This window comes from Aedes aegypti, chromosome 2 (genome assembly GCF_002204515.2).
Source record: "Aedes aegypti strain LVP_AGWG chromosome 2, AaegL5.0 Primary Assembly, whole genome shotgun sequence".
In the NCBI taxonomy this organism is placed as follows: Eukaryota; Metazoa; Arthropoda; class Insecta; order Diptera; family Culicidae; genus Aedes; species Aedes aegypti.
The window spans coordinates 166522106-166542354 of NC_035108.1; the positions used below are offsets into that span (position 1 = coordinate 166522106).

Sequence of the window (20249 nt, forward strand, 5' to 3'; positions counted from 1 at the left end):
GTACTGGAAGTTGAGTTATTTGATCTGCCGATTGAGTGAAAAGAACTTAGCCAGTAGGTATTTTTTCGCATGGCTGCAAATGAAAACAACTTCTACCCCATCAACTCAAAATTAGGTTAACGCACGAACCCCCGGAATTGAGTGGAATGAACTCACTTTTGAGTACTTCATTTTCTCCGTGAGGATAGTCCGATTTTGTGTAACTTTATATAAGAGAGTACGTATTGCCTTTTGAAGAATGGAACGATCATTGCGATATATCGTTACCGCATCATTTAATTTGATTTCTTGTGGCAAATTTCCATATACTTTTATATATAATTCGATAAGGTAATAACGTTTATTAGAATACTAAATGAAGAAATTCTTCAAACGAGTGATACAAACGAATCAGTGCATAGTCACAATAAAATTAAATTTATTTACAACTAGCTGAAAATATATTTATGATCAACCTCACCCAATCAATCATTTAGAACCCTTCTGAGGGTTCGGTGGATTTGCTGAGTAGTCGTTAACACAACAGCTTCAATACCATATGCCATAATATGCAGGAAACATTACAATCAATCAATCGTTTTTGCACTACAGTATTTTAGCACTCTTTAGCACATTTTAGCACGACATACTTCTTCTCTCTGGCATAACGTCTCCCCACAGTTATTTAAATAAGAGCTTTTTTACCAAATTGCCATTTTTGCATGTGTATATTGTGTGACAGGTTCGACGTTATTCTAGGCCCTGGGAAATCGAACAAATTTCTAACCCGAAAGGAATCTCGACCGGTGGGAATCGAACCCACGACCCTCAGGTTGGTATTTTTGAATGGCTGAGCATTTACCGCTACGGCTGTCTGGGCCCTCAACTTATTTTCCCTCGGTCCATATTATTTGACCATGCTTTAATGTTTTATTCCGATGTGAGGCGGGTGGTGAACACATACCATGAACGATTCCGTCTAGCTTTCATATTCACTTTGGTGTTCGTTACGTATCCATCCAAACCGCATCGGCATCGCATTTACTTGTACTGTTGCTTTAGGTTGAAGTGGACGGTGAACATCTCATTTCAGTAGTTAAAATCCTCAAGTTTTTAAGTGAACAATATATTTGTTGAATTTAATTACGTACAAACCTTCTACTATTATTTAGAATATACCTAAATAAGTGAACTGATTTTAATCTCATTTTCGTATTGTTGCATTATTTGATACCGGGTGAGTACCAGATACTCTACAGATTTACTTGAACTGAATGGCGACATGTGCATTGCTGCTATGTGCATATATCGAAGAGGTGGTATTTTTCTATGCAACTGTGAACCCATCGCATGCATGCTAAAGCAGCAGAAAAGGGTTCATCCCACACACCGATCTATGATATAAAAAAGCTCACACTTTCCAAACGCACATAGCGGTTCAACATATGTAGTTACATAGGTGATAGGTACCTGTCTGACTTCTTCTTATGAATCTGTCGAATTATGTTGCCACATAGGGATAGTTCCTGATTTATTGAACATGTTATGCTATTTATTTTATCATTTGCAAACATATTCATGGTACGAGTTTTGACATCTTTCGACTTTGGCAATGTTGATTAATAATTTTATTTAAATCGACATTTTACAATTTACCAGATTATAATAAGTTTTCTACTCATTTCAGATTACCTTATATCGTACTGCTTGAAACAACATCAAATTCAAAATGCTACGTGAACTCGATATAGCATCGCTGAAAAAGGATTCTTTACTACCTTCCATGCCGAAAAAGCCGGTCGATTACAAGTGAGTTGTAATACTACTGTAATATTCCATCACTCCCAAACAAAGCCATTGAAATTTTGAAATGGCCAGTTCACCTTGAAAGGTAGCTGGACGGCATTGACTTTTATGAAAAGTATTCATCGATCGCACATGTAACTACTCGTCGCTTATCTTTGCAGGAAGAAGAACCTGAAGGGAATGCCCGAGCGGTTTCTGTTCGAGTGCGCCATCAAACTGAGCATGAAACCGCTGACATCGGCCACGGCAGCGATCCTGTTCCATCGATTCTTCCGAGAAACAGATGAGTCGGAATATGATCCCTATGTAAGCAGTTTTATTTTGTTTGTTTTGGTTCTGATAGTTCATTCATTCAATACTACGCAGTGCCATCCACTGAGTAGTAAAAGGGTAGTTTTTGAATACCTAATAGCTTGCAAGAGAAGTCCCGGGCTGTGGCGTGAAATAATTGAAAGTGCATAGGCTCATCGATTTCGCACAAGCTAAACACTGGTGAATTAAGGTGATTATAAAACAAAGCCACACATCAAATTTTCAAGAGCACAAGACTTGAGAACCAAATAGTGCTCCGCGTTGAAAATCTATCCCATTGGTAACCACCACCAAGCAAGCAAATTGATTGGTTTTATAACGTGAACTGTTGTCAGATACTCTCGTCTTGTGCTCTTGAAAATTCGAAGTTTGGCTTCGTTTTATAATCACCTTAATGATGCTTGATTCACATAAGCAAAGTTGCCATAATAATTGACAACCTCTTGAACCGTATCAATTACTGATAATCATCTCTGAAATATTTACTACTTAGATTACAGTTGATAATTTTCTTATTATATTCGTATATCTCGGTTCAATCCGGTAAATATGTAGTGCCATCCATGTGTCCGGCTGGTGATAATTAGCAAAATTGGTGAGCACTAATAATATTTTCATAGCAGTTTACGCTACAAGTTCCATTATGATGATTTTTACAAACGAGTCGTACATTTATCCAACGAGGCTTGTCGAGTTAATTACGATGAGTGCTGTAAAAATTCATATTCAACTCATAGGTATACATTGGTAAAACAGCCTATTCAGCTACCAATGTTACTTGGGGGATATCAAAAAGACCGGATACGGGCCTGATATATTGGTTAAAACACATTCCTTTCACGCCGAGCATCAGGGATTGAATCTCATCCCCGAGATAGTCAAAATTTCTACTTCTAGCCTTCTCGTTAAAAAGATTAAAAGTATCAGAAACCATATCGAGAGGCTTTCATCATTATTTTGCAATGTTTGACAATTGTTGTGTAATTACTCATTAAGCAACTCAAAACAAATACGAGGAAAAAGCGATGAGTAATGAATGATTACGCAAATGAAATCCGTAGCGTAATGACTCTTACCAAATAGAATGATTCAGTGCTGGAATGCATTAATTTCTCCAGAGATGTCTTCTGTAATATTTTCAAGGAATACTTCAATTATCCATTCAGAAAATCCTTTAGATTTCCCACAAATCCTTTAAGGAATTCATTCTGAAATTCCTCTAGAAAATTTTCAGGGACTAATCAAACGAATTTGCTTCAGGAAATCCAACGCAATTACTGTAAGGACGCCATTTGATATTTTTCACAACTTTTTGCACTATACTGCCCTTCTACGTCTACTTGTCCCATGTTCTATGTAAACCTTATGGACTGCGGGACAACTATGCGTAAAACGGCAGAATACGCAAGATTCAACATTTGTTATTGTAGGCAGAAAGTAGAAATGTGAAAAATGTTCAATAGTATCGAATGACACGTATGCCAATGGAGGTTTAGGACGCCATTCGCCGCTCATCCGAAATATTATGTCCTATATACAGCAGTAGTTGAAATTAATTTACTTTCATCAGCTGGTTGTATTATTTGTACCTGAGAGAGACTCGCGAAGAGGAAAAATATCAACGTCATATGCAGCCCAGATTCCCCTCTCACGAAACGTCAAATGCAGCCCACCGTTTTTATGGCTGAAAAAGTGAAAAGTATTGTGTTCAAAGTAAACTGTTATTAAAAACCTCAGTCGGCAGAGCAGTTTTTCCAAAGTTGCTAATAATTCAAAGCAGAAGATTAATTATTTCTAATGTCTGCTACGTTTGCTGGCATGAAATTTCACTCAAATGACTATTTATGATTCAATGTGATGCAAACTCAATCATTTTTTGCTGAGAGGTTCATGTGAGGGTTTGAACGGCTTGCGCATAATTGGTATAAACACAAAGTGGAATAAGAAAAAAACTCAGCAAACACAGAAAAGAAGACCGTCTTCGCGAGTCTCGTCTCAGATTTACTAACTGCCGTGAATCAAAAGTCAGTCCCATCTGTAAAAAGTAGGCATTGAGAAAATGAGCTGTGAAGTTTCCAAACTCGTTTTCCATACGAATTTTAAAAAAATCCAGAGAATTGGAACATATTCAAATCTCAATGAAACTTTCACAATTTGCTTTCCAACACGATATCTTCCCGAGTAAAATATAAAGATGACAAAAACATGGTACATTTTTGTGTGACACAGTGTGGAAATCTGTAGTGGGACTGATATGCGGTTGCTTTTCATTATGGGACAATTTGACTTGCTGTTTTTTTCATAATTTTTCCGAACAAATCACATTATCTTATTAGTGCAGCTGAAAGAGCATTAGAAGATATGTTGAAAACTGAACTCAACTAAATTTTGACGAAAATGCAGATGAGACTAACTTGCGATTCACGGCAGTATAGTTCGACACCATATTGAACTGTGGCAGCTCAGAAGCATTTTTCAATCTGCCATAATAAAATAATTGTTAAACTCATGTTTACCGCCTTAAACAGCAAAATTTTTTTTTTTTTTAATTATCTATAACATAAAATGATATGAATTTCATTCTGATACAATCCATTTTGGTATAACGTAAGGACGCCGCTTCTTTCACCGCTTATTGAATTATTTTGAAAAATCTGAACAAATTTTTGCAATAAAGTTAAGGTACCGTGGGGTAAGTGGATACAGAAAAATCAATAGTCAACTTAATTGTTTTTTCAGCTTACGTGAATAATGTTTTTCTAACTTTTTTATGTGGATAACAAATGAGGATCTAATATACTTCAAATCGTTATTTGTTTAGATTTTTCTGATTGTTATGTATTGAGTATGAGGGACTAGAAAATTTGCGCCAAATGATCCACTTGCCCCACCATGGTGGGGTAAGTGGATTACCTATTAAATAAACTCTATTCTCAAAATAAATGTGATGTAATAATGTATAGTAAGAACGATATTACTGTCACTCTTGTTATATGTGCTATGTTATATATTTTGATAGCTCTAAAATTAATTTTTATTTGTTTGTTCATAAAGATAAATTACGAATAGATATGTCAAATTATGTGAACAGATTTTATATTCCATTGAAGTATCATTATACTGCATAAATACCCATTAAATGTTATTTAGACTTCCAGAAAGTTATTTTAAATAGGGCAATTTGTTATAGCGTTGAGCCACAATATGGGCGACGAACCCTTTTTTTCTTTTTTTTTCACAAAGTAAAATTACATTTTACTATTCATTGATAGTATTGATTATACTGAACCAACTACAGCTTAATTTATATTCAAGAAAGGAATTTTATGGTGCTAAAATAGAGGTTTCACTATGTCCCACCGTTCTACTACCCCTACAGGAAAACGAACTCGATATTTTTTCAGGGTAAAACTTTCCATAAAGCACTGTTTCATGAAACGCGCGCAAACAGAAATAAAATCCCTCCGTTGGTGCGCGAAGAACACCATACTTGACTATAGTTGGTATAGCATTCTGATGCTGTTAAACGCTTCAGAAAGCTGTATAGAATTCACTTATCACAGCCAATCAATAAGTGGCGAACTCTTACTTACTTTACTTTTGATGGCGCTACGTCCTTCAAGACATGACCTGCGCCACAATGTTACACCAACTTACTCGGTCCATGACTGCTAGCCTGCTGTTTCTCGATCGCCTCACACTTCCAAATCCTGCTCCACTTGGTCAAACCACCTAGCTCGTTGCGCTCCTCTTCGTCTTGTACCGGCCGGATTCGAGGTGAACACCTATTTTGCGCGATAATTGTCCGGCATTCTCACAACATGCCTCGCCCATCGTACCTTTCCAGCTTTGGCGACTTTCTGGATACAGCGGGGATTCGCTGGTTGGAACACGACTGCCTTCCATCTAACGAATCCGACAGACTAACGCATCTGGAGCGCAAATCGTCACGAAACGCACATATACATACACATTTCTCGCTGAACATTACTAAAGGACCTATGTACAAATGAGAGATTCTCTCCTCTCCCCCTTAGTAGCTGAAATTCATTCTCGACGCCTTTCCGCAATTATATATCAGGCGGATATACGTTTTGTGGAGTCTTATAACAAGTTCAATGTTCTTACTTCACAGTACACCCATGCAACATACAAAATCATACGATTTTCCCAGAGAAATATACATTTGAAAAACTGTTGTCCGAATGCCTATTATGGACCCTCCCGGGGTCCATAATAGGATTGTTTACAAATTTGACGTTGCGTATTATGGACCCTCCATTTGATTCCCATGTAATCCGGCTCGCTGCCGACGTGCCTATTATGGACCCACCTGGAAATGCGTATTATGGACCCTCTTGTGTGGTTTTATTTACAAAACTGTTCAAATATCTGTATTTATTGGCATCAAACCAAATATTTTGCCTGAAACTGCTGACTAACAATGCAATCGAAGTTCCCCCGGTGGATTTTCATAGGAATAAGATTGCTTTGAGTGTTAATTTTATGTTTTTCTGTAGGAGGTCCATAATACGCAAAGGGTCCATAACCGGCATCGACTCCCTATATGGAGATTTCAATGCGACGGTAGTCAGACGTCAAAGTTAGTTTGACATCTTCTCCTGACATTCGAGTGCTTTTTAGTTGGATTTTTTTCCATCCAGCGAACATCCAACCATCGAGTCATTCCATGTAGCGGACCCCCAACGAGCGATTCCCCACTGTACTAGGTTCACTGTATACTATATATACTCCGCCCATGATCATACTAAGCACACGCCGTTCAACAACTCCTAATGCTTGCAGGTCCTCTTCGAGTATTGTCCATGTCTTATGCCCGTAGAGGACTATCGGTCTTGTACATGGTACACTTAGTACGGAAGTTCCGCAACATAAAGATGGCCAAGGGCGAAAAGACAAGTTAATAAAGATTAAAAAATAAATAACAACACATGAAATACCAAGCTGAAGTATTCCATACCAGATACTTTTCAATACTTATAATTGATGAACGAGTGTTGAAAGAGCCTTGCATAAGAGGTAAAATACCTCAAATAATCTCATGTATATTCTACCAACACTAAACTTATAATTGGATCATGTATTCCAGTACCTCGATAGTACATTATAAGTTTTCAATATCATAATAATACTTGAACTACTGAACAATACCTAATTGTGGTATGATACCAAAATATGGTATGCACAGATAGTTGCGAGTTATTCGTGCCTGCTTGAGTATTCATGATTTCAAAAGCACTAATCTGCAGAAATAATCAACGTACGAAGTCGATATTCTTATTTTAAACTTTCTGCTGGCGCACAACACTTAAATAGAAATTGCACTGTCGTTTGATGCTTCTTACGCAAGATTTCTATATACAGTGCTGTTCTGAATAATAGCAGCGCATGTCGATATTCATACAAAATGCTCAACTTTGACATGCTGTAGTTTTGTTCCCTTTCAATCAATCGAGATGAAATTTTCTCTTCAGAACTACAAATATGATCAATTTTGTAACTACAAAATTTCAGTTTTTTCTGAGTCCCTGCCGAAAAGTGAGACACTAGGTGAAATTTTTCAAAAAAATAGCAGTTTTTCATTTTAAAATTTTTCTTCTACAAATATTTTAAACATTTTCGGTTTAGGTGTAGGTTTGATAAGTAGGAGGAGATTGTTCCAATGGTAAGTGATATACAATTTAAAACTATAATGTCAAGCAGAAATTCAAATTTTTAAAACTGCTATTTTTTCGAACAATTTCACCTAGTATCTCACTTTCCGGCAGGGGCTTAGAAAATTTTGAAATTTTGTGTTTACAAAATTGGGCATATTTGTAGTTCGGTGGAGAAAATTTCAACTCGATTGCTTGAAAGGGAACAAAACTACAGCATGTCAAAGTTGAGCATTTTGTATGAAAATCGACATGCGCTGCTATTATTCAGAACAGCACTGTACCTAAGGAACAAATAAAATTTTGCTATTAATCAATTTGAATTCCAAACTGTTTCATCTTGAGAAGTATGATTTCCCTCGATGTTCATCAGTATTGGCAATACTAGTGCCAATCACATTTGGGAATGGGAATCCCTATCTTCATATTCCATGAACATTGCCAGCATTTCAATAATTTTATCCACATTGTAGATGATTGCCTCCTCTTGCCTCTATCTTGCTGGCAAGATCAAGGATGACCCAGTGAAGATCCGTGATGTGATCAACGTTGCGCACAGTACCATCAACCGTGGAGCCCAACCCCTTGAGCTTGGCGATGAGTACTGGTCCATGAGGGACACCATAGTGCAGGCCGAGCTGTTCATTACCCGCATCCTCAAGTTTGATCTGACAACGGTACACCCCCATAAATACATGCTGCACTACATGAAGTCTCTTCAGGATTGGTTCGGCGTCAAGGAGTGGAACTCGCTACCGGTGGCCAAAACAGCCGCCTCTTTCTTACAGGATTCTCACCACAGCGCCAAGATTCTAGACCACAAACCCGACCATATTGCCGTGAGTTGTTTAGCATTGGCGTTCCAAGCTTACGGAGTTCAAGTTCCACTTACCGATGATGTGGATGAAACAACCGCATGGTACAATGTATGCTTCATTCATAGTTCTCACAAAATTACGTGGCTCACCATTTTTTTTTCCTGGCAGATTTTCTGTACTGATCTAACCCGTGACAAACATTGGGAGATAATGGAGGACATCGTGGAAATCTACAACACGGAAGCAGAAATTGATGAAACGGAGGAGTGACAAGACATTGATTTGTTGCCATCAGTATAAAACACAAGAGGCTTCAGCGCACTGACCGCATCCCATCGATTTTGTTTTTCTTATGTTTCGGGCAATTTCACAATTTTTAAATATTTTCGAATATTGAAGTACAAGTGAGAGTATTATGACTCATTTTCAACGCCTCATCGACACCGTCTAGTTGTCAGAATATCGAAACTGTCTCTTTTCAGGCGGTTGATAATTGCTGCAAACACTCTTCCCGTTAACTTAAAAATGATGCAAATTTTCGCTAATTTGTAAGTGATAAGTCGGTGATGATGTTCGGATTGCTGTCTGTTAGTGGAGTGGAAAGATCTGTCTATCTATCGACACCAAGTGACATTCTGGCAATCCAATATCTAGAGTTAAGATTCGTTATAGGTTTATGACGCCATATACTTTTTTGTATTATTTCTTTAGTTCATCTTCATTTCATTGTTCAAAGTAAAGAACGTAAAGCATTTGCATACTGATAACTAGATTTTTCAAAATAAACTGTACAACTATATACAACTGCACCGTTGCCTTTTTCTTATTCCATGACAAAATGTTGCCCAGCATTTTGTATAAATCACTCTCCGAATTCTATCAGAAATTTTCACATGATTTTGTTTGAATCTCATATATTATTATTTGTAAACCCTGTCCAGTGTATTTTAGCATAAATTCTCAGATTTTGCAGGATTCTTTGAAAATTCCCTCCCCTTGGTTATGCGACCTTGCCGCGATGGGAGGGCATAATCCATTAGCCCATATGATGGAAACCAAAGGCGTAACCTGTAGTGGTGGTATCACATTTTGGCACTTTTTGCTTAAAGCCGCGTCATAATTCATATGGCATAGACGCAATAATATCTCGGATGTGATCCAACGGACATTCTGCGTCATTGATAGAATTGATGCCCATTTCAAATAATTAATCTATTCGAAGTGGACATTAATACTATTGGTGACGTTCAGTTTGCCTTTTGCTAACCAGAATGATCCGTAGCCACTCTTACTATTAGCTAGTTAGATACATCGTTATCATATACGACGTAGGGAATACATAGGAACTCTTAGGAAAATGACTAGTAGATTCACTGAGTAGAAATAAGTGGCGACAATCTTATTTTAATATGGTTTTTACATTGCCATAATAAGAAATACCTCTTTTGTAACAGCGGTATAAATAATCTAATTCCAGCTTCATTTTCGCAAAATTTACAAGTAGAAAGTAGGCGTTGTGAAGCATTGCGTTTGCCACCGAAAAGTGAAGCATGTAGGAGACTGTAATAGAAGCCTAAGGTAACTTTACTCTTCAATATTCACTATAAAATGACTATGGAAAGTGAGACGCTGAGATCGATCATTAGGGTACACTTGCTAGTTTCGAAAAATTGTTGAACAGACAAGGAAAGCGACTTTTTTCTTTAAGGATATATGAACGTAATGACCAATAAACACTTTTAATAACAAAAAATAAAATTAACTAGAACTACTACTAAACAGCCTAATGTTGTTAAAACTTGACGACAATTGACATTTAAGACTCTAATCTTACGTAAAAGACAGGAGTAATCAGAATAGCACTTGAATGACAAATTATTCAAAACCATTTCGACTAGACAGTATTAGTAATGACACTACTACACAACTATTTCAAACAAACTCTGATGGAGCTGTTGATTTTCACAATGCTTCCTTTTCTCAGAAGCAAGGGGATATGGGCACTTTTCAAAAACTACCACGTCACAATACTAATAAAAAACAGTGTTCATGTGGGCGCCATTGCCTAGTCCGTCTGAGTATTGGTCCTGGTAGAGGGGAAACTTGGCAAAAGCCAGACCGAGGGTTCAGTCTTGACAAGTTAAGCTGTCAGGCAGCTCCAACTGAATACCATACAAAAAAAAAAAAAAAAAAAAAAAAAAAAAAAAAAAAAAAAAAAAAAAAAAAAAAATTCTCAGATTTTGCAGGATTCTTTGAAAATTGTATTTAGTATTTCGTCAGAATCCCACGAAAAGATCTCACCCCAAGACTCATTTTAGAATCTGAAGATGTTTATCCTGCTCAGAATTCTGTAAGAAACTCATTCAGGATTGTGTGAAAACCTTTCCCAGAATAATATCCTGCCTTCGGTGATAATCATTGTACTCTTGCTCAACGTTTTGTGTGAATCCTGCCTGTTTCTGTGAAATTTATGGGAGAATACTGTGTAATGTTTTACAAGCTATCAATATGCCTCTATATCTGCTAAATATTTATAATTATCTTTCTCATGTATAAAATTCATGTTCAGGAATATGCAAGGATCCACCTTATAATTCAGCAAATTGTGATTTGACCTTAAGGCGAAGTAGGCCGTCATTGAAATTTGTACGTGTCGTTGATGATTGTTGCTAATTCATCTCACGATTTCGAATCAAAGAAAATCAGTTGGTTTTGCACTGACACAACTGAAAAGGTATCAGCATACTTTATGCATGTTAGTGCGTACAGTGATACTTTTTCAAGTACATATAAACTATCAAGACTGAGTTTTATCACTTTGAAATGCAAGCTGAATAGTCATCATTGCTGCCAAAACGAATGACGGGCTACTTAGCCTTAAAATTGTTGTCGACAACACTTGTTTGATATGATATTAATTTAGTATTTGTAATTTAGTAGTTTGATAGTGAAGATACACTGTAAAAAATCAAATTAATATCACGTTATTTCAGCTGCAGATCAGTCCCGTTGCACATATGGTGTACAAATACATCCTGGAGTTTTACACAAAAATCAAATTAGGGATAACGCTAAGATTCAATAGTAATCATTTTAAAAAATATTAACGATTCATTAAAAAGTAAAAAATTACTGGAAGTATTTATGGAGACAAATATGCCCACACACTAAGCTCTTACGGTGAATTTCACCGTAATCTCAACAGCTGAACAGTTCGGTGAAATAAAACACCGTAATTCCGTCGAAATTTTACGGATTCCGGTGATTTTTCACCGAATACTGTAAAAATTTGCCGTACTCCGTTAATTTATTTCACCGAACTGTTCAGCTGTTGAGATTTTTACAGGAATCCGTAAAATAATTTAAGTGTGCATAACTGCATAGGGGTCATGCACAAATTACGTCACGCTCCAAGGGGGGGAGGGGGTCAAGCCAAGCGTGACAAGCCTTACAAAATTTTCGAAGGACTCATACAAAAAACGTGACAAAGGGGGGGGGGGAGGTGTCGAAAAAGTCGAAATTTAGCGTGACATAATTTGTGTACCATCCCATATTTGTGAAATTCGACATTTTTGACAATTTAGAATCAGGCAGCGTCCATTTATTACGTATTGTGCTCTGTAAGAGAAATCCACGGAATGCGTTTATCTGAAAATCTCGATATACCGTCGCAATGATAATGAAAATCAACAAATATTTCAGATTTGGCAACTTTGGAACATTTGCGTCCTTGCAGAACGGAACAATCCAAGGCTACTTGGAATTTGACGTTGCGTTCAAATTGCGCGCATATTATCTGCGCGTTACCACCGCCGCTGGACGTGGATTTAAAATGAGCGCCGCATTACACACTTAAATTATTTCACCGACCTCAGTAAAACGTTTGTTTTTGTAGGAAAAAAGTTGAAATATGAAAAATGTATAATGGTACCGAATGACATGTATGCCAATGATACCGCTCATCCTAAGAATAAGTTTCTATATACAGTAGGGCGATTAAAAATTAAGTTTGAAAATCCAATCTCCCATATCTTCCTTATTATCCTTACCATAAAAAGAGTGTTCTGCAAAATTTTCAGTTTTCTAGGTGGCCCAAAGACAATGTAGGTTTATATAAAAATTATCATGGAGAATTTTTTGAAAATGTTTCAAACACGGAATGTAAGTACAAACTAATAATCTCATAGTGGAAACTCATTCTCATATATTCATATATATTTTTGAGTGATTTTTCCAATCACAAGTTGAAAAGCAGTAACGGTTTGACTAAAGTGAATTTTTTGACGATTTTTTATAATTGACATAACTAAACATATTGAAGGAATAGCTTCATGGTATCTTGAGCAAAGTTGTAGATTTTGACGATATGAATAAGTTTGCTGAAGACAGTTTTTGTGTAGAGCTATCAGATTTTGAGATAAAAAGTTTTCAATTATTCATCGAAAATTACACTTTAGTCAATCCGTTATTACTTATAAACTCGTGATTGGAATAATTATGCAATAATATATGTTAAAATTCAAGTTATATCTGATGCTCTGTGAAAGTTTCATTCGAATCGATCCATAAATAACTGAGATCTAACTTACCAAAGTTGGTCATTTTGTATGGAAAATCGAAAAAGTTGCAAATGTTTTGTCCAATACTGTATATGTTACGTCCGGGGAAAACAGATATGTGGCCGAGTAAAGCATTCACACGCGGACGTAAACGGATATACAACTTGCATATTTATTACAAGGACTATGTACATAACTACACAATATTACAACAAGTTAAAAGTAACATCGCGGAAAGCGCGCGGGCAGCATCTTGCTGCTATTGCAGTCGATGGCGTTATGCTCTATTGTTCAACGGCGTCTGTCCCTGTCGTCTATCGCTCATGATAGAGACGAGCTGGAGAGCAGATGGAGAAATTGAGGCAAAATGCACCCGCTGATTCGTTCGTTCACAACAATATATAAAGTGATTTTTGGATGGACTAAGTGGAACTCAAATTACTCATGTGACTATGACAAATTCATGCAATAATGTGAGTGCGCAAATGCATTGAATTGGCTAAGAATTACTATTCCAGGAGTACCGTAATTCATTGAGCAGTTGATCAGTGAGGATAATACCTTGGACAGACATCTGATACATATACCATAATACAAGTTGTCAAGAAAATTATTCCAAGGGTATCTTGAATGAAGACAATTATCAGTATGGAACCCATTTCAAGATAATTGTACCATGGTATGTATACCACAAGTGTGTCATAAGTATAAGTTGGTAATTCCCGTATCTACATTACAGTGTGTCAAGGGAGCAGTGCCGTAGCTTGCGGTTGGCCAGGTTGGCACCCGCCAAGGGCGCCAGCCTTTGGGGGGCGCCAAACTGCGTCACGGATTTGGTTAATTTTTCAAAGAAATCTCAAGTCAAAATTTCAAAAGAAATTCCTTAACGTGAAAATGAAAAATTTAAATAATTCCTAAATCGCTTTCAAAATTTTAGTCAGGTCTTCTATAAGACGCTGCCATCCACTTTCCTTCACGTCAATTTTTCAGCAGTTGCTCAAGGGATGAAGCCGATTTTTCGTATGCGTATTGCATAACAGCCATTTTTTTTGAAACAAAATCTTTCTGATTCACCGGTTGAATTCTAGCAAAATCCTGGAAGAAACTCACAGAACCATTCACTGAGTTTTAAGGATACGGTACAGAGTTTTAAGGATACGGTTACAGAGAATCCTGAACAGGCCTTCACATGATGCAAGGTGAATTTCAGGCGAATTTCTTAACGGCTGGGCAAAATATTCAAAAAGTCTAAACTTGGGAAAAAATCTAACAAAATCTTTACTTTTTCAGAGAATTTCAGCAAACATGAATATTGATTTGGTTTTTCCTGTAATGAACATTTTTACACTCTCTGACAAATTTGTTTTTATAATATCCTGGAGATGATTTAGCACTTTAGTACAATGTTAGATCACATTATAATATCTTTTTTGAAATCCAACCCCAAGAAGAGAAAATGTTGGGGGTTGTAGAACAGTTGCAATCCTAATTGTTGCGATAGAGTTGATTGGAGTTCTTCCAGCAATAATCAGTCCCTTCAAATTTGGTATGATCAGCTTAAAGCTAAAAACAACGGTTTTTATTTTACGATAGGTTTTGTTTACAAATTCATTTCAACTTACATTTTAGTCTCCGTACTACCGTTTTATCTACTTCACAACAGTATTTTATAAGTTTTAATGTAACCTGTAGATAATTCATAAGTTTTATTCTAGATTTAAGTATACAATTGTAATTTACCTCTGCTATCAATAATAATTCAATAAATTCAATTTTCTGTAACTTTAGCTCAATCCAATTAACACCGTATGTTTATTTTCATATTTTACTCGTCATCCGTTTTGACAGTCCAGCCTAGAAATCCTTTATAAGAGAGATTCGCGGAAGCTGACATTTCTGTCAAAGTGTGAGCCAATCGAGCAGCGAGAGCTGTCAAAGTGTGAGCCAAACGAACATGCGTTATGTTTGTTTTGAACTTTTCTTGAGGAGTAATGTAATCCGCTTGAAATTATTTCGGTAAAAGCAATTTTGCATGAAGCAAAAATATGAATGTTTTACTTTTTTAAATTTTTGTCAATGCGATTTTTAGTTTTTGATTTTTTCGGCTGTTTATTAGTTTTGATATGTAGCCCAAAGATCAATAACGAAACAAAATACACTTTATAGCAATGAGGAAGTCATGTCCGTGTTACAGTATTATTCTCGACGCCGAGCAAAATCAGCACTGCTGGTCTGTTGCCAAATCATGCCATTTTACTTCCGCTTATCTCTCTATAAAGGATCACTAGTCCAGCCTAGCTATCCTTCTGTCACAGGTAGTGGCTCACGACAGCTCTCCTCAGGGTTGTCCGCTACGAGGGGCTGTTGCGGCGAACACTAATTTAGTGATTTACTCGTGCGAGTATCGCTCAAACAAGGCTATTGAATAAGCAGTGCTTTGAAATTTGTAGCGAATTCTGCGCTTGATTTGGCTTCTATTTATTAGAAGACTCTTGCCAATTAAACAACAATAATGTGAGTGCGCAAATGCATTGAATTGGCTAAGAATTACTATTCCAGGAGTACCGTAATTCATTGAGCAGTTGATCAGTGAGGATAATACCTTGGACAGACATCTGATACATATACCATAATACAAGTTGTCAAGTTGTTTAGCAAAATCATTATAAAATTTCTAGAAGCCTTTGTATGTTTTTGAAACATGTGGAAATATAGTTAGCACATTGTAATGACGAAATTTAAAAACAAATAAACAAAATAAACGGTTCAACGATTTTAAAAACAATTTGTTGAATGCTATGCTCAGTTGATTCTGCAGATTCGTCTCATGATCATTAATTTTCTTATACATTTCTTCAAAACAACTCTCAGATATTCTCAGACTGTTCTCAAGAAGAACTGTCTTGAAAACCTTCTTTTTATATTTACACAATATGTTAATGTACTCTAAATTAAAAATACTTTAGTCTCAATATGATATTATTAGTGGATTTCGATAAGAATTTAATACAATAGATTAGCATTAGCATTGGCATTAAACATTTCGCACAAATTCGTAGGTGGTACTGTCCTAGACCATTGTATGAGGGTAACTTCCTTCCCGTCCGTTACCAAAGTCTGAAATTTGGGACTATTCTCTAACTCTTAAAGAAGATTGACGCATCCTCCAACAGTCTAGAGCTGTCCTGGCCACGTCCTTGCGAAAGCTGGGGAATGGTAAAGGATGCTTGATTGAACACCTACTTAAGAAAGATGCAGAGAACTCTACGACCTCTCATAGGTGTAACGGGATGTTGTGGAATGTTAATGGAAAGGGTAGTGCCATAGGATACGCACGCACCGAACGAAAACCGACAGTTTTCGTTGCAGTTCATAATCCATCTTGAACGGAGCATTCACGAGCCACATTCAGTTTTTGAATCAACTCGTTTAACACACACAGGAGATAAAAAATCACGCAAAACGAGTTCATGCTTTCTCATCTTAGGTTATCACAAAAGCAAACAAAAACTATCCGGGTGGCGTAGCACTGGCCGAACCATTAGTGGGATTATTTAAAAGCTTAGCACATTCAGAACAAACTTCAGATATAATCTTTCAAATGAAAAAAATACACTTTTATCACTTTAACAACATGTTTCCAAGTTATCCACATTTGCACGTGGCATAGCGCCATCCGCCGAATCAAATTCTTCACCAGCCGGATTAAAAAAAAAAGAAGAACGCGGGACGAAGTAAACATGACACAAAATTCAAAACGCAGCCACCCGCGCACATGGTTTGCGGCGATCATAATAATTTAATACAGTAGATGTCCTAGAATTGAAAAAAATGCTTCAATGTCAATTGACTATAATTCCTAGTAACCATACTGCTGAAGCTGCAATTTATGCATATAAAATAAACGGTATACATAGCGCTAGCAATATTGTTTAACTACAACTAAAGTAGATTTAATGTGGAACAGGACTTCGCTAGAGCCTTATCTCATTTAACTGTAGTTGTACAGTATTGCTAGATTTATGTACACCGTTTATATGCATACATTTCCGCTTGAGCAGCATGGTTACTAAGGTTATTTCACGAAAACTTTAATCACATATTTAATCATGAAAACAAAATTAACTTAGGGGCGCCAAAAGGGATGTATGCCAAGGGCGCCGTGAGGTCACGCTACGGCTCTGCAAGGGAGCTATAATTCAACTTCAGTTATCAAAGTTTCTGTGCTGTCGCTTTGTTTGAAAGCTGCATTCGATTTTCATAAATTTGGTTTCAGTTCTTTGGGAATTTATTGCAAAACCTGTTGAAACATTTCTAGAGGAAGCTTGGGAAAATGTCCCAAGGCATTTTTAGATAAATTCCTAGATGCTATTGGGGATTTTGCCCTCCAATAGACCCCACTGAGTATTTGTTTCTCCACGTAAAAAAATTGCCCGGCAATCTAGGTTAACGGTCGTATTTTGGACCCCCTAAGGAAGTGATTATAGTTTTTTGTTCCAATTAATTAATTGGACAGCGTAACCAAGTCAAAGAACATGTCAACATGAAGAGAAAAACTTCCTCTACGACATAAAAATACCCATATATGGTCATGTCGGATCCAAAAAACGTCGGAAATAATTGGATATTGAAGCTCTGTTTTCCATTAATTTGGACACACTAATGCTTTTGGACCCTCAAAGTATATATTTTGGACCCCCGGTATTTTTTATCGTTTGGCGACAATTTCCACGACACTGGTTGAATAATATGCTTGCCCATAGTCTAATCAATCGATTGACAATGGAAAACCGAAGAAATTCTACGCTCTCAGTTCAGAAATTTGAAAAAAGTTTTTGTTTACATTTGAGAAATTACTGACGGCTTAAATTTCTGTGTGTCACGTGTTGTAACGATTGCATGAATGAACCCATTGAATTAAATTAATTTCAGATGAAATAAACACATTTTCCATGTACAAACGGAGAATCTATGACAAAAGGTCGAAGGACAAAAGGTCGAATGACAAAAGGTCGAATGACAGAAGATCGAATGGACAACAATTTAGGAAGAACAAAAGGCTATACTCTTTAGATAAAAAAGCAAGTTATTACAAGCGCTACAGCTAAAATAGACGCGAAGAAAACGCGCATATTTTCAGAAAGACCATACTGAGGGAGGTTCAATTTCAGCTGGTTAACGATCTTTTCGGGGTGAAATTTTGTTAGACTTTTCAGGTCGTAGTGCATCCAGAGTTACTGTGTACGTGCTGTAGCCTTATGTGCAAGAGCCACATTCCTTTCATGCTCACCCGTGCACTGTACATTTTGAGACCTATGTTGGTGTTCCTTGCTTTTTAGGGTAATTTCTCAATGCGTCTCATGCGCTTCGTCACATACGTTGTTCAAAAACAGCACAATAATTGATGTGCAGACAAAAATTTACAACGAGAATCAAAATTGTAGCTTCCGGATCGCGCGTCTTCGAGCGTACCTTGTAGACCATCTAGACACCTGTATAATAAGGTAAAAATAACTGTAGAGACTCTTCGTTACTGAGCAGTTGTTTTACAACTTGGATACCGATGGCGAGCGTAGCCCCGAGCAGCGCATGTGTTGAATCTACCTGAGCGCGCGCTTTCAGAATTTTTGTGAACCTAGCGCAGCACACTACGATTCTGATGCGTTGAAAGGCGGTTTGGTTGGAGACTTGTTAGTTCATTTATGTTCTCCTGGTAATTATGTAACTCTAAGTGCATCGAGGTGCATGGCATTCGATCTGCTATGTGTTGGGATGCCGAGTGCTGGAATGCAGTAACTGCGGCTGTCATTCAGATTATACTGGAATTATAGCACCTATGGCGTGCCGCCATGAGTTGGCTGCAGAGCAGAGGGTTCGCTCTGCGGAGGCTGGTTCCCTGTTACAATGTTCAAGACGGCTAGGAGAAGCAGTTTGCCTTGGCTTTTTCTTCTGCATATGAATATCATCCCATATTGAAAACTAATTATTCAAACCTTAATGAAGGATGTTGCTGAAGAAACAAATCCCTTCTGAGCTTATTTTGTTCGGGATTTTTGCACATGTTTGCAGGGCTTTAATCACATATTAAGCTAAATAATAGCAAACAAACTCATGTATATCTCTTCTGCCATCCGTCGGATTGAATTTCTCTTTTCGGAAAATTTCTTTATTATGGTTTGAAGAATGAGTTTTTACTATGGGATAATATGTTTGGACTTATATTACAGTACTAGCGTGTTTGGAACATTTGTCAATTATTTTGCATAATAATTTCCATATAAACCTACTTTGTCTTTGGGCCACCTTTAAATTTACCTAAAAGCTGCAAATTTCACAGAACACTATTTTTATGGTAAGGATGGTAAGGAACATATGGGAGATTGGATTTTCAAACATTTTTAAAATTTGAACCGCCCTAGTGGAGAGGCGACTGTATAAGCAAACAATATGCTTGTCTATTAGTGCCATCTTGGGAAAGTTTTCCAAACTACTATGTTTCTGGGTGAATAGGGAGCCGGATCCAATTCTTGGCACTTTTGATTCACTTCGGCAGTGGGGTTTTTTGAAAACTACTGAGTTCATATAAGGCCACAATATGCGTCGTACTAAAGCGCATCTTTTTGCAAAGTTTCAGCCAATTCGGCCGAGAAAACCCCCTCATGCCAAAGTGAATCATGGAAGTGCCCAAGTAGCTCTGCACCCTAGATCCCAAGTAGTTGAACACTTTTGTTGAAGACACCAATTTCGAATCTCATCGCTGAACCGATATAAAAAAAATTGGCCACTAGCGCCACCTTGTAAGTGTTATAAGGTTTTATGTGACTAAGAATCATGTAGTTGTTCAACATTGTCGAAGACACCAATTTTGTATCTTATAACAGAACTGAGATGCAAGCAAATACAATTTTTGCCCACTAGCGCCATCTAGTGAATGTTTTCCGAACTAGTAAGTTCTCGGGCGAATAGATCTCATTCAGTTGAACACATTTGTCGAAGACACCAATGTTGTATATCATCACTGAACTGAGATATAAACAATCAAAATGTCCGATCGCTAGCGCCATCTGTTGAGTGTATACCAAACTAAATAGGTTTTAGGC

General features: G+C 37.0%; 1 protein-coding gene across 2 annotated transcripts; it reads left to right on the plus strand.

Moving 5' to 3' along the window:
- The first annotated feature begins 1002 nt into the window (after nucleotides 1-1002).
- On the plus strand, nucleotides 1003-9399 carry LOC5572277 (cyclin-related protein FAM58A). Of its 2 annotated transcripts, none has more exons than XM_001653912.2 (5): nucleotides 1003-1216; nucleotides 1667-1788; nucleotides 1947-2091; nucleotides 8246-8698; nucleotides 8759-9399. In XM_001653912.2, the coding sequence occupies exons 2-5, from the start codon at nucleotides 1709-1711 to the stop codon at nucleotides 8858-8860; spliced, it is 780 nt and encodes a 259-aa protein (XP_001653962.1). In that variant the 5' UTR covers nucleotides 1003-1216; nucleotides 1667-1708; the 3' UTR covers nucleotides 8861-9399. The 2 variants fall into 2 exon arrangements, with proteins under 2 accessions (XP_001653962.1, XP_021698748.1); XM_021843056.1 differs by lacking the exon at nucleotides 1003-1216 and adding an exon at nucleotides 1491-1560.
- Nucleotides 9400-20249: the final 10850 nt, after the last annotated feature.

Excerpts from the sequence above, each read along its gene's own strand:
- LOC5572277 (XM_001653912.2), top strand. The coding sequence starts at position 1,709 with ATGCTACGTGAACTCGATATAGCATCGCTGAAAAAGGATTCTTTACTA. Across the intron at positions 2,092-8,245 it reads AGTCGGAATATGATCCCTAT|ATGATTGCCTCCTCTTGCCT; the intron begins GTAAGCAGTTTT and ends TCCACATTGTAG. Across the intron at positions 8,699-8,758 it reads AAACAACCGCATGGTACAAT|ATTTTCTGTACTGATCTAAC; the intron begins GTATGCTTCATT and ends TTTTCCTGGCAG.